This window comes from Anoplophora glabripennis, unplaced genomic scaffold, assembly GCF_000390285.2.
Source record: "Anoplophora glabripennis isolate ALB-LARVAE unplaced genomic scaffold, Agla_2.0 scaffold391, whole genome shotgun sequence".
Lineage (NCBI taxonomy): Eukaryota > Metazoa > Arthropoda > Insecta > Coleoptera > Cerambycidae > Anoplophora > Anoplophora glabripennis.
The window spans coordinates 393,365-408,579 of NW_019416467.1; the positions used below are offsets into that span (position 1 = coordinate 393,365).

The 15,215-nt window shown below is 30.7% G+C and overlaps 1 protein-coding gene across 1 annotated transcript; it reads right to left on the reverse strand.

The window, feature by feature from the left end:
- Positions 1–7,884: 7,884 nt before the first annotated feature.
- LOC108910363 (protein scylla) lies at positions 7,885–9,471 on the reverse strand. The gene is made up of 3 exons (XM_018714939.1): positions 9,268–9,471; positions 8,823–9,180; positions 7,885–8,732 (listed from the first exon to the last, which is right to left on the reverse strand). The coding sequence occupies exons 1-3, from the start codon at positions 9,317–9,319 to the stop codon at positions 8,642–8,644; spliced, it is 501 nt and encodes a 166-aa protein (XP_018570455.1). The 5' UTR covers positions 9,320–9,471; the 3' UTR covers positions 7,885–8,641.
- Between the last annotated feature and the right edge of the window lie 5,744 nt (positions 9,472–15,215).

A 15,215-nucleotide genomic window follows, 5' to 3' on the forward strand; every position in this document is an offset into this window, starting at 1 on the left:
AGATGACACATACCTAGGTCATTGGATATCTTTTAATTTCTGGATAAATTTCTAACACAGTATATTTTATTACAATTAAACAAGAAATAGGGCTAAGAAACAATATCTGTATAGTCCGAAAAATTAAAAAATTGTATAAATATTAAGCACGTTCAATAGATTACATTACCAGACAGATACATTCAAAATTTAAGTATCGGTAGTTTCCTTCGAATACCAAGGCATCAAATCTCTTTTTCAAAGCAGGTGAGATTGATGCACAAACGAGAGATCGGGCCGGGAGTTTCATGCAGAAAAAGTGCGATTGGTGAGAAACGACTGTCTCACTGTTTTTTTTTTAATATTTCTTTAATTTGAATCGATTTCCACCTAGTCGCTAATAATAATAATAATATTTATTATCTCCAATTTGAAGTACATTTTACAATTATTATTTTTAGAAATAAAACGTTAATATATCAGCTTACTGATTTGGAAAATCAGGAGCTGTTAAAACCTATACAATTCTAAAATATCTGATAGCTACTTTTAAGACGGCTGAAATAAACAAAATATATGCGCATGTATGGTAATGGTGAAAGGAAAGAATGACATTCGTTATTTAAAGATTCTGAGAAAAAAAAATTACCTACAGTTTGAATGTGGATGTACTTTGGAAATAATGAAAATGTCTTCATAAAAACACTTTCACAAAAAAGAAAGACACCAAAAAAAAACAAGAATGGAACTAGCTAAAAATACATATAGAATTACTAAAATATGACAGAGTATTCAATGACTTTTTTAAATAGTTTGGTATAACGAGATTCCTGAAACCGAAAAAATCGCTGCCAAGTTTTTTAATAACATAAGCATTTTTAGTGAAAAACTGCTTATGCTTAAGATAATGAAAAAATAATTCTGATTCTAAATCAATGTATATAAATGGTACCTCACTTACATTTTAAATTTATTTTCTATATACAGGGTGTCTCATTTTTTCTGGGCATTACCTATAAGCTTTTTTAATTTCTTATTGATTTTAAAGACTACATTGATATACAAACCCAAATCGTACCGTTTCTGTGTTATTTGATATTTTTTAAATTTTTCAATGTCCTCGAAAATATCAAATATCTCCAAAACTAAATCTGATTAAAAGGTACGGTTTTGATCATTCGTTTAACGGTGAAAATCCTATCCTTTCATGTATTCATGTATGTATGTATTCATTTAATACATTTCGAATATAGAAACTACTTTTGGGTTTTTTCAAAAAGTGTAATGAATAGATAACATAAAAATAAAACGTTATTTGTTTAAAATGCAAGTAATTCTTATTTATCTTAAACAGCTTCAAAAATAGTATCCATAAAATCCACGACAGAGTCATCTGCAGAACTGGCAATTTAAATGCAATGTAAAAGTATTCGGTGGAAAACTTTTTAATCTCTAGTATTAATATAATAAGTACGGAATTAAATTAAATTGCTGCAACAACAATTGAATTAATAAAGATGACGTCAATTAGAGATTAGTGTACCTATATAAGTGGTATGACAATTTTTCCCTAACATTAAAGGAAAATTCTACTAATCTTAATGAAAAACAATGAGTTACAAGGATATGCTTACCGCTTCAGTTCAGTTACTGAGATATAAATAATCTTCGAAGTATGTTGTCAAACGAATTTTCCACACGCGATAATTTTGGAACAGGGTCAGGCGTAGGGAGCACATTTTACGTTCAGTTTTCTAAAAAAAAAAAAACAACTAGACCAGCAGGATCCCTTGAATAGGAGATCGCGCCGCGCCTGTTTTGGTCGATATTTGGGAGGTAGTTAGCTATCTTTGTAGACGTTGAATATAAATACATAAAATTAATATTATTCTTATTACAGTAACATTTCATTCCATAGATGGTTTTATTTGATCGAAATAAAAACGTCATAATTTAAAGGAAACTGAATGAAAAGAATAAAAGACAAACGTACAATTGCTTTTATGAAAAAAAATTGTTCTAAATAATTATAAAAAATAGCCACGCTTAACTTTACAGCTTTAACAATTAATTAAATCGGAATCCGTAACTTTCCGTTACTCTTTCCAAAACACTATCGAATTATGAATTATCAGTAGGAGTGAATTAATTGAAACCCTTCTTGTACAAGCCTGACTTAAACATATGCTGGAAATAATGCAAAAACAGATACACAGATGTTCGAAAATCGAATAAGACGCCGTTTAGTTTTTTTTATAAAAAAAAACGAAACATTTTAGTGAAAAATTCAAGAAACAGAGAAGTTTCTGAATGAGTAACAACCCTAAATTGCATTTTTCAATGTTTCTTAAACTGTGAGAAATAAAATAAAAACTCAATTTTAACTCGATAGCACATTTTTGAAAACAAGTTTTTATGTAGAAGATCTTCCTTACCTTTGACAGTGAATTGTTCCTTGAAGTTTTCTCATTTCTAAGGAAACAGTGTATACTTGACCCTAATTATCTGCACTACATGATACACTGTAAGAAAAGAACAACTAAAATTTTATGAATGAAACTATCAATTTTAATTCAAATATTATCAAAAATATGTAAAATTAACAAAATGCCCAATATTGATTGAAAACGTACTCAATAATTTTACTCAATGGATTCAATCAGCTTTCACTCAGACCGATTTATTTAAAGTGTATAAGATCTATTTACAGTTATAAAAAAATGGAAAATATTTCTTTTTCTATTGTTCTCTTTTCTGGAGCATCTAACCGGCCCCTATCGACTGGTCGAGATTACACAAGCAATATGTAAGTGGTGCCATCTTCACGGTGTCATTCAAATTACTCGAAATTAATAAACATTTAAACTCGCTCACAATCAGTAATGAGGACATTTACTCTGATTTAGGTACAATTGCACCAAATACGAGTTTACGTGAACAATTTATTTTCTACCTATATTTGAGTGAATGTACTCAGTTTTAGTTTAAATATAATCACAAATGAGTAAAATTATCAAAATGCCCAATATTGAGTAAAAATGTAGTACTCAATAATTTCACTCAATGCTTCACTCTGAACCTTTATTGCTTTCACCAAACCGATTTTTTTTACAGTGTAACAAACGGTTTTTATAACTAATTCAAAAACAAATCAAATCATGTTATTTAGGAACTCTCAAAATATAAGCTAGTTGTCAAATTTTGAACAATATTTTCTTTGGGAAATATTGACAAAATTCAATAAAAGCTCATTTTACCGTCCTGTATATTGAAAACAAAACACGACAGGCCCGTGAAAAAACTCATCGAATTTTTCAACATTCAATTATTGCAAAAACTTGTGGTTTGTTTCTTTGTAAACCTTGTGCAAACAATTTCTTCCAAATCTTCAAAAGTTCAGTTACTTGCGATTGAAAGACAGGGTCTAAGTATATCTATTTAATAACCTAGAAATAATACTTTCATTATTCAACATAGTGGGAATCCTACCCAAGGGGCCCATTTTGAATGGTCTCTGCCAGAGGCCTAAAATTTCCGGAAAAATTGTGCGGAGAAAAATGATAAAAATACGGAAAATTAGGAAAAATTATTACAGTCCAGGATAAACAAGTTTGCAACTTTGTTTGCCATATTATAAATGTTATCATATATTTAATAAAAATAAACTCTAGGAATTATTTTAATAAAGCAATCTCAAACCAGCTTCACATTTAGAGAAAAACGCATATTCTGAATATGTTCACGATGACCAAGAGTATATTGCTTTGGAATTAAAAAATTCAACAGCATCAAATAAAACAATATTTTTTTAAGCCCACTTTTTCAGTGCTTTTATGCCGAAAGGTTAAAGCTCAACTTAACATAAACTTTGAATATTGTTCTTTGAGACATAGAAAACTGATATTTTGTTTCTTTTTGTTGTTCAGTCATGAAAAATTTGAAGAATTTTTATGTTTTAATAAGATATTGACTTTTGTTAATTTATGCTTAAACTCGACTATTTAAGATTTGAAATTTTTCAGAATATAAAAGTTTTATTAAAATATGCCACCTTCTTATTAATTGATTTTTTTCAGGAAAATATATTTGGAAGTCTGCTCTTTCCAACTCTTTGCTTTGGAAGAATGATTTTCCCTGCGATTTTCTATTTGTCTACATTTTCTGCATTTTATTTTATATTTTTTAAAGATTTGCTAACAATAATAAATTTCGTCCTTTTTTCCTATTTTCGATCATTTTGTCCCAAAAATACGTACAAAATATAGGGGTTGAAAAATGGTACATATCAATAGACTGTCAATAATGGCAATTAAAATAAAATAACTAATCCATTTTTTCCATTTCCAACATTTAATATGCATAGGACCACTTTAGATGGTCTTAACCCTAGCTGCCAAAAAAAAAAATTTGAGCTAAAATAATTAAATAAATAAAATAAAAAACAAAATAGGCATTTTAGAAAACGATCCTGATTGGTTAAAAGGTAAAATGAAACATTTTTATTTTAAAAACTAAGTAATGTCAAGGGCAAAAAATATTTTCTGTACAGGAAAATACCCGTTTTCGTAAAGAATATTAAAAATTTTATTAGCGAACACAATTCAGAATTAAAATGTATTCCCATTTATTTAATATTGGAATTTATTGATTTCCTCTTATAATTTATGTTTGTCCCAATTTGGTGCTAATCATTTTTAATTTGAGTAAAAATTTTGATTATGAATTAACTTTTTTCAATACAAATTTATGATATTTTATTTGCAGGCATTTTGCCTATACAGAAATGACAATTTTTTTAAATATTACATTTTAATCACATTGAATTGTTTATCAAAATGCCAAATTTCGACTCAAAAATTTTTTGTCATTCGCGCCGGTTTAAAGACCATCTGGAAACTACCTGTGCACAACAAACGTTGGAAAACGATTGATTTTCTGTGTTTCTTGACTGGCATATCATTGTGTTCTAAAGATGAAATCATCTACTATCGAAATATGTAATTTAACGACTATATTTTACATTTAATTCCATATAAATTATATTTAATTTAACCTAACCCTACTATATTGCCAAACTTCCACTCGTGCGGTTTGTATTAATTGTATGTGTGTGTGTTCTTGATTTTACTTTATTTTCGCCGAATTCAGCGCAAGGGCCTTAAACATAACCAGTCCAACACTGTCCAAGAAGATTTGTAGTTTTAAATTTGTTCGTATACCGATACAAAACCAATTTCTACAACTTTACTCGCATTAGACCATCGCCCCTTTCGCAAGCACGCCACTGGACCGTTCGATTGCACTGCCCTTGAAAACGAAAGTGAGTGTGCTTCATCCAGCTAGCCTAGCTACGCTCTCTCCGCGCGCAACGATCAGGTTAAATTTAACATGAAGCGAGAATCGCTTTGCCACATTTCGGTACACCCTTTTCCTGTTTACTGGGTTCGTAGAGAATAAGAAACTAGCGGTTAATTGCGTTTTCAGCCTGTCTCCACGGTAACGAAACCCGAACATAACGTTGTACAGGATGTTTTGTGTTTTATGGTTTATAAAAATTACACAGGCCAAGACGTACAGGGTGGTCATTTTTAAGCTGTAGGTAGTTCATAGGATCTCCTTGATTGTAAGATATCCAGAGTTGGTAAAATTGCAGGCAAAGTTGGTCATTCTACTATTACTTGGAACAACGTACAACTTAATAAAATTTAGTAGGTACGTATGTTCATATGCTTTTTTTGGAAGGAAAAATTTTATTTGTTTTTCGTGACAAATATTAAAATTAAATAAATCATGAAACTGATGTCTTTGATTTTACGCCCTATCCAATGGTACAATAATTATGGTGCTGATACTAGAAAGAATAAAAAGTTGGCTATGAAATATGAGGACCTGGTAAGTTTCACGATAGTTAAAGCAAATCCATTTCCTAAATTTAATGATACCACTTTTGATAATAAAAAGGATGTGGCAAAATAAGAAATGTCATGTTCCGACACGATTAGACTTATCTTTTCATAATTAAAATGGAATGAATCATTTTTTTCTGGTTGTGTTGTACAATTCCCAATACCCGATATAATTTTGTGGTTATCGCAATCGTATACGATTAAAGCATAAGATGCGACAAATTTGCAAATAATTAATTTTTTTATTTTTACTAAATTTACGAAAAAAAAATGGACGCAAAAATAATTTAGACTCGTATTTCGCTATTTATTATTAAAAAAAGTACATTACACACTGTTTGCAAACAATGAAAAATTGAAGAAAACAGCGAATATACAAAGTGTATTTGATAATTATGCAAACATTTTCCCCGATTTTAATTTTCTGGATTGTTAATGGTAGCCTTGAATTTAATTATTCGTATAGAAACACAAATATGAATCATTTGAAAACAATACTTGATATTGTATTCATAATTCAGACATACTTTCTGCTAATTATGACAAAGTTAAAATACAGTTTGTTATCAGTTAATTATACGAAATTTTTAGTAGACCACTCATATTCAGCATCTTGTTTTGTTAATACTTAGTTGCAATGTTTATTTCATAATCAAGACATGGAGATTAGGCATTTTATCAGATCTTTTATTAATTCCCAAATTTTATTTTTTAAATAACTTAGTTCTATGAAAGGTTATTAGAATTCGATTTTCCATTTATCAAAGTCAAAACTGTTATATACCGTATAGGTAAACTAAAAAAAATAACATAAAATTTAAATCCCTTGTACATTTCCGTTATATTCTTATTTTTCAAATTCAATACTTAACGTACTAAATACTAAATGTATAATGCAATGCAATAAGCACGAAAGAAGTTAATAACAAAGAATGTCAAGATTATTTTTTGTTAAATAAGCAACATTTAATAGTTATGAATTTTTGACAAAACACAATTTTGTCGCCCAGACTCGAAAAAAACACAAAAATTTTCTTAAGCTAAGAAAATTTTAGATACATTTTTAATAAAATATTTTATTTACTTAAACTTTAATTTTGAAAATTAATACACTACTTTATTTTTTAAAAAACAATTTAGTAATAAATTAGTGTAAATATTTGTTGACAAAAGAATTTAAAAATATAAAAATTTTATGTTAAAAAGTAATACATTTCCATGTTTTAAAAATTTAGCTCTGGAATATTAAATTAAAAAATAAAAATAAAAATAAAAACTTGGTTGAGAAATACTATATGGTACAAAATCATCTCAATGGCCTAGCAATGATGATTATACACAGAAAGCTTATTTTTGACAGCCATGAAGATTTTATTAATAGATTATGTTTCTACCTAATTTTCGTTGAATTTCTTTATTTTTTTAGTTATTTGTATATTTTTTATGTATTTTTTTGTATTAAAAAGGTTTTATTAAAAATATTTCTAAAAAAAATAATATCTACACTGTACTTATTTAATGTTTTCAAATAATTTTATATTTACGCAAAAAATCTAAGGTAAGCATAAAATTAAATAAAATGCTTGAGGGAAAATTAATAATTACGTAAAACAAACATAGTCTAAGTAACTATTAAATCAACGAAATATCTTTAAAAGAAAATTAATAATTAAACTACATAATTGCATTGTTCATATAGCATTGCATTGTTCAGTAAACGTACAAATACGTTTACTGGCAATGGAATTTTTTAACCTATACTTGCTTAAAAATTACGATTTTGTAGCTGGTTCTTTATGCCTCTTATTAAATTGCAATTAAAAAAACATATTTACCTGTTTGACTTTTTTCCTTAAGTTATATTCATCACTACACTTTTCTTAGTTCTAAGTTCTAAGAATTAGTAATTTGCACTTTTGTCTTTTCAAAATACGTCTATTATAGTATCTGTAATATTATTTGGTTTTTGTTGTAAAGGGGATGTTAAAAAAATATTCAGTTGTAAAAAAAATCGTTTTTTATTAATAATCACTGTCGTAGTACAAAAAGCATGAGATTTCGTACAGAACCTGCCCTGTACCGTAGTATCACACATATAAGTGGCCTGAACTAAGTCTACGCCTATTCAGTTATCAAAACTTATATAAAATATCTTACACATCTAATATTATAGCCTCTTAATATAATAGAAACATACATGCTTTATTTTAAAATTTGTACGATCCATGCATGTTCTCTTATTACTTTCACAGAAAACACTCTAGACTATATTATATCACAAGAACAAAAATGATTAAAAATTCACCGGCTAGCCGGAGAGCAGCCGACGTTTCGGATGATATTTTTTTGGTATGGTTTTTGATTTTTGGTGAAACGACCGACTGCGCCCCGCACCACACCGGCCGAAAAAAAGCTTCAACTTTTTAAAAATACTTGAAACATTTTTAAGTACAACAGGTACGAATTTATATCATAAAATGCATTATTATAATACATATATCACTTATAAGATCACGGACTCCCCACGGGAATCCTTAAAGGGCCTTTTTGGACCATTCGTTCGCTTTTTAACCTTCCAAGAGGTTAAATCAATACTGTTAAAAAATAACTGTAATAACTAAAAACTAATAATCACGCTGCGCTTTTTTCACATTATTTTTTCCTTTATAATAATATAAAAATAGAAAAATTAGTACTTCGTAGGTGTCGTGCGGTGGAGGATTTTTTCAGTCTCTCGTTTTCAAAAAAAGCAATGCCTACTCACAAGCAGAGCCCGACCGGTACAACTTCTTCTTGGTGAGCTCGTACTCGGTGCTTATTATCACTGTACCACCCCTCGCAATCTTTCTGCAACAAAAAGAAATACACGTTAGCACCCCCGACTCGATGACCTACTTTCTAAGAACGAACGAAAATATAAAAAACTCGACTACTTACTTTAAGAACTGTGGTAGGAAGGCCCAGCCGGCATTGGCTTGTTTGAAAGTCAAGTACACCTCGAAAGTCGACGGTGTCGTGGGGTCGATCTTCACAAAACTCAACCGCCTGCAGTCCTCTTCACCCTCGAATAACAGATAGAGGTTCATTCCGCGAAGCCCGCAAAGTTCTGACTCCGATATCTGCAAGATATCCTTGGAAACTTTCTGCAGCAGGCCGCAGGGGAGCAGGACCTCGCCGCAGGAGAGGTGGGTCCTCTTCGCGGCTCTGATCTCCTCCTCCAGCTTCTTGGACAAGAACTCGACCTGCGCCCCGCATTTCTGGTCTTCCAGTAAAGGCCTGGGGTCGTAATACCACTCTGAGGAAGACAAATCAGCTGTTAGTTCGAGTTTCGAGAAACGCCGGAAAAGTTGGAATTAAAAATTATTGAAAAAAGCGTACTTACTGTTTTGTTTTTGATATTCCACGTGTGCGTTTTGCATGGGAAGTACCTCCATCTCAAATAAAATTTATAAATATAACACTTAAATAAATATCACAAAAAGTAACTGTGTGAAGCGGTGCTTCTTCCGTTCTGCCGGCAAGGTGCTTTGCAAGCACTCACTATTTTTCCACGCTAATTCTCTGCTCAACTGTGGCCGGTCCGCTTGTTCGGAAGTGCTTATATAGGTTCTCTCCTACTTTGTTCCGACCGTGCGCGAGATTCGTATCGGGCCGATTCGGAGGCGCACGTACACAGCACGCTTGATGTTTCTTTGTTCTCTGTACATGATTTTTTTTCGTCGAAAAGAAGTCGTTTTGTGGAACTGGAATAGCCCTTGCCGTATTTCCAGGTAGGTAATTATGTGAAGACGATTTCTGGAGGATTTCCCTGCGAATTTTGAACGTTGCATGTGGATACGATCGCCGGTAAATAGGTGGATGATGTAATAACTAGATAAAAAGCATAAACCGGTATACCGGCATAAATTTGCACTGTTTTTCGGCCTGTTACTTCGCCGGGCTCATGTTTTATTCCTCGCACGCCGAGTTCTTGATTCACACAAGTTCAATTTTGACGCATACATACTAATCGTGAAAAAAATGGTCAGACACGACAATAAGGCCCACATACAGCCAAAGAGATACTGCTGCGGCGTTTTGTTTACAGCTTTTTAACAAGTTAACAGTGCTTTTGTGAAGCTACGACACGTATTATGTAAAAAAGCGTAGAGTTCGTTTACTTTTTCAACGTGGATTGTGTTTTACATACGATACCTGTCTTATTGTTAGTTTTATAAATGTATGCTATGTTTAAATCTTTTAATGCTCCTCAACTAAATCCTTAACGAGCTTTCTCTTTTTATCTAAACTGAGATGTGTGCCTTCAAACAAAGAATTTAACTTATTCTGGAAGTTTACGCTATGTTGTAGTTTTATGGTAAAAAAACTAGTCGTACTGAATACATTTTAAACAAAGCGAACATGTTTTAATGCCCAGAAGTATGTTCTTTCGAGATTTTTATACGAATGTTCTGGAACAAAGGACTGTTGAGTTATCGATTTCCTTCGTGTTGAACTAACTCCCCTAGCACCTATACAGCTGTGTATATGTATATGCAACCGGTCTTTAGTCTCTGACAGATTTCTAGATAATTCGCTTGTTGTAATAATGTATAAAAGATAAAATATCGTATTAAAGTACAAAAAAGTCATTCACTTACCATAAATTTAAATATAAGATTTAAAAATGTATTTTAATAATACAAAATTACTAACAAGAGTCTAATTTAATTTTCATATTGCAAAATATTACGCATTGATCCAAAAAAAGAGACTAAAAAGCATAGCATTTGCTACAAATGGTTTTAAATCATGTTTAATAATGCAGGTATTGATCGGTCCTGTTATACCTACATGTTCTGACAAGTAGGTACTTGAACGAATTGTTAGGTCATTGTATGTTTAGGTGCGAAGTAAAAAGGTAATTTTAAAAACTTTTCCGATTTTAGTTGACTATGCACAGAATTTAAAAAGTCCAAAAATTTTGTATGATTTTCAAATAGCTGTAACTTGGAGGGAAATGGTCATAGAGAGAATAAAAAAAAGGAAATTGAAGCTTCAGGTGTTTAGTTCTCAGACCTGCAATTTAAATTTTTTTAGCATCAGCAGTTTTTGAGTAATCATAAGAAAATCAACGGGAAAAAATATTTCATTTTTTTAAAAAGGTCTAAACTTCAATTTTTTTTGGTAATTTCATCATAATGCTATTTTAGATAATTTATTTCTATTCAATTTGAGAGGTTCCGGAGCCTTATGCCATTACTTGTAGCTGAGTTCGACGATCAAAGCAAAAAAAATCATTTTTGAATTTGGCAATCAGTTACTCGGGAAATAATGGTCGTACAGAAAATCCAAGCAGGGTTTTGAAAACTGCAAAGCATTCTCTACAAATCGTTATTATGGGAAGGTAAAAAATTGCATAATTAGGGATATTTGAATAACTTGGCACAATTAACTTTGCAAATTATGAATAAACTAAAGATATCGACTGTAACTTTTCAGCCTCAGTGTCCTAAAGAATCCCTGATAATTTCAAAACGCTGATATTTTTTTCCTAGTGCCCGGAATGTTTAAATTTGTCGTTCTGCTGAAAATCAATGTAATAAGTAATTTTTCAGTTTTTATTCCGGTTACAACTCTGAAAATCACTCAAAATTTTGAGATTTTTTTAATATCCCTTAATTTCTGTGCCTAGTGTATAATTTATGAGAATACACAAAACATTTTATACTTGTACTTTATTTTCAGGTATTGTTATTTTAAATGTTATGCTAGAAACTCTCCCAAATTCTCATCAAATGAAGTTGTGTGTGCTAATATACTTACACTTTGATATATCTATAAAAAGTGAATCAAACCGTGATAAATTAATTATTTTATTTCTGTATTTTGATATCAAGTTGGTATTGCTTGTACATGTGACCTACTTAACCAAACATAGGAATCTCGAAAACCATGATAGAAAATGTCTTCAAAGAAAAAAAGTAGGTACTCAAGATATTTCGAAAAAAGCGACGCTAACTTTTTTATTTTATTTTAGAATTTTTTCAATATGATGTAAACAATATAAAAAAACAATATTTTCTTTGCAACTTCATTACTTTTTACGTTTTTCGACACTTATTGAGTATGAAATTTTACGTATTTATGATAACCTGCATCTTTGAAAAACTTAAAAAATGTTTTCTTCTTTGAGCATATAAATAAGAATAAAGAATGTAACAATGGAAGTGATGATGATTTTTCGGAATTAACCACAATGTAAATTGGTAAATATGAAAATACATCAGCTAAAACTGGTCCGCAAACGCTGTTAAGTTAACTAACAATAAAACTATTCCCATTTAAACATTTTTCTATCTGCTATGGTGTCCTATATGTACCATTTTTATATTGAAAATGCTTTTTTGCAATAATCCATTTTTTCAACAAAAATTCGAAATATCGAATATATATATATATATATATTTCTAAAAGAAACGGCTTATTTTCAAAACTAACCCAATTTCTGTACTTATGTATATTCCAAACAAAAATTTATTGTCTTTCTTATCTGATTTTCTTCTAGAAATTTCGTATTTTTTTAATTTTTAATTTTTGTTACAAAACTTTTGGAAACAATAAAAATTTTAAACGACAAACATCAAAAGTGCTGACAATCTGTTTGTTTTGTCAGTAAACTTTTCAACACAAAATAAAAATGAGACGGAAACAAATTTTCTCTTGTTACTTTTTCTTTCATCAAATTTTAAGGTTTATTGCCAACAAATAAATCACTTACTACGCTTTTTTCTTTAAATAATATGCCAGGAAAATGCAATTATCAATTAACGCAAAAGTAACAACGAAATAATACTTTTTTGTCGCTGTACCGAATGGAATGATAAATGTAACATAAATCAAAACTCTAAAGCAAAACGGAGTCGTAAAGTTTTGGAACTGTGCTTACAGCCAAAGATAAATATCTCGTATTTCACAACAGAAAACTTTAAAACAGTGTAATGCGAGTTACATGATAAATTATACGCGTATATACAACGGAGTGAGTAAGCCTAGCAGCGAACGGATTCCGGGACAAAGACGGAAACCTATACGAAAAATCAATATTTGCTCACCTTCCTTTGTCAGTTACCCGTTCTATATAGATGCAAATCGTTCTCCTAAATACGAATCCCCGCATCGGAATTGGTAACAACCCACGAAAAACGACACTTCAAATAAATATTACACAGCACTTTCAGTGCGAAATCGATATAGTCGACTTTCCTTTGTTCCGGAGAACATCGATGCAAGTATGTGTTGTGATACAATGTTCCAACGAAAATGTGAAGAACAGTCGAGTATGTTTCGAGCAACATAAACAAAAATCAGCGAAAATATGTGCACAGAATTGACATGACAATTATTTTTAAATACATTTCATAGGCATTTATAAAATATGCTGCTAAACCGAAACAGAGACAGGAAATGTCGAAAAGTTTGTTGTGTACGAAAACCCTTTCGGTGTAAAAAAAATTCAGGGTGCTCGGAGAAACAAGCCTATAAATTGGATTTCCAAGAACTACACTATTTTATTAAATCAATATTAACTATAATAGATTTATGTCAGTATGATTCAAGTCATGGATTTTTTAATTGTTAATTTTTTATGAAGAACATATTTGATTGTAATACAGGGTGTCCCGAAATCCATGCAACAAAATTTGGTCTTAGATTCTTAAGATAAATTTAGGAGACCCGTATTTTTTCATTTTGCCAACTGCACCCTCTTTCGGAGTTACAGCCCCCTGAAAATCTCAAAACCATGTTGTACGAGAATCACTAAATTTGATACACTGGGGTTTTATGACATGTGGAAACTCACAGTGTTACGCGTTTCGGCGAGAAACTCCCTTAAGACTCTTTTTCGTGGGCCCCCTTGTGTTTGGAACCAGAAAAATGTGGTGTAAAATTAGATTTTTTTTTAAATTATTAGTTAGCTATTGAATTTAGAAACTTTTTTGTCTCTTCGTAAAACGCAATGTTTTTGAGGAAAATGGCGAATCACTATATGCATTCGATCACATTTTCACATTTTTCTCGAAAACATTGCGTTTTACGAAAAAAGTATACAGGGACAAAAAGTTTCTAAATTTAATGGCTTTCTAGTGGACTGATAATTTTTAAGAAATTTAAATTTGCGACCAAATTTTTTTGGCTCCAGACAAGGGGTCACACGAAAAATTGTCTTAAGGGGGTTCCTCGCCAAAAAACGTAGCACCATCAGATTCCACATGTCATAAAACCCCTGTGTACCAAATTTAGTGATTCTCGTACAACATGGTTCTGAGATATAAAAAAAAGATTATTCTTAGGGGCGAACTTCAGGGGGCTGTAACTCCGAAAGAGGGGGCCACTTGGCAAAAATAAAAAATACGGGTCCCCTAAATTTGTCTTAAGAATCTGTGACTAAATTTTGTTGCATGAATTTCGGGACACCCTGTACAGTTAATATGAAAATTAATAGCAACGAAATAAATCATTCCTGTCATTGAATCGAATGAGACATAAATTTGACTATTGATGGGACCTTATCCAAATATTGGGCGGCGAGGAGTACCGATATAGAGACCATAGGCAAAATCAACCAATACTTCTATTGCAACAAGGTATCATTGATACTTTCCCTACACTTATCCACCTTCAAACAGTTTGAAGTTCAAATCTTATGCTCATTTTTTGGAGTAAATGCAAACAATGTTTTACAATCACGACACATGTAACATTTTATCATTTTGGATACAGTTATAGTTTGATTCTGGTTTTTATTTCCGTTTTGTACCAATTTATTAAAGAAATTTTGATGTAGAAACAGTAAAATAATAATATATCAGTTATAACCCAGTATAATCAATATAATATGACTAGCAATGTTAGGTGTTATATCCTAAAATGTAGTAACGCAGTAATAGGAATTGATCTAGGCATTCAGTTGTAGGTTACACATCTGCATCAAATCTGCATCCTGAATGTCTGTATGTATGTCCATTAGATGGTCCTTATGGAATGATCCAAGTGACTGCGCATTTACCCTAGAAGGGATTTACAGTAATAATAATAATTAGTATAATTTCTAATGATAAATAACCCAACCAGATCCAAATGAAATTCGGCATAGGCTTCTAGATTTTCATTTTCAATAATCTCATAGTGTAATAATTATACACTAGTGACAAAAATTAAAAATTAAAAAAAATACAAAATTTCTAGAAAAAAAAATTTTGTTTTTGGAATATACTAAGTACAGAAAAGACTTTTGTTAGGCTTTGGTTAGTTTTGAAAACCCGTTTCTTTAAAAAAACTGTTTTTATT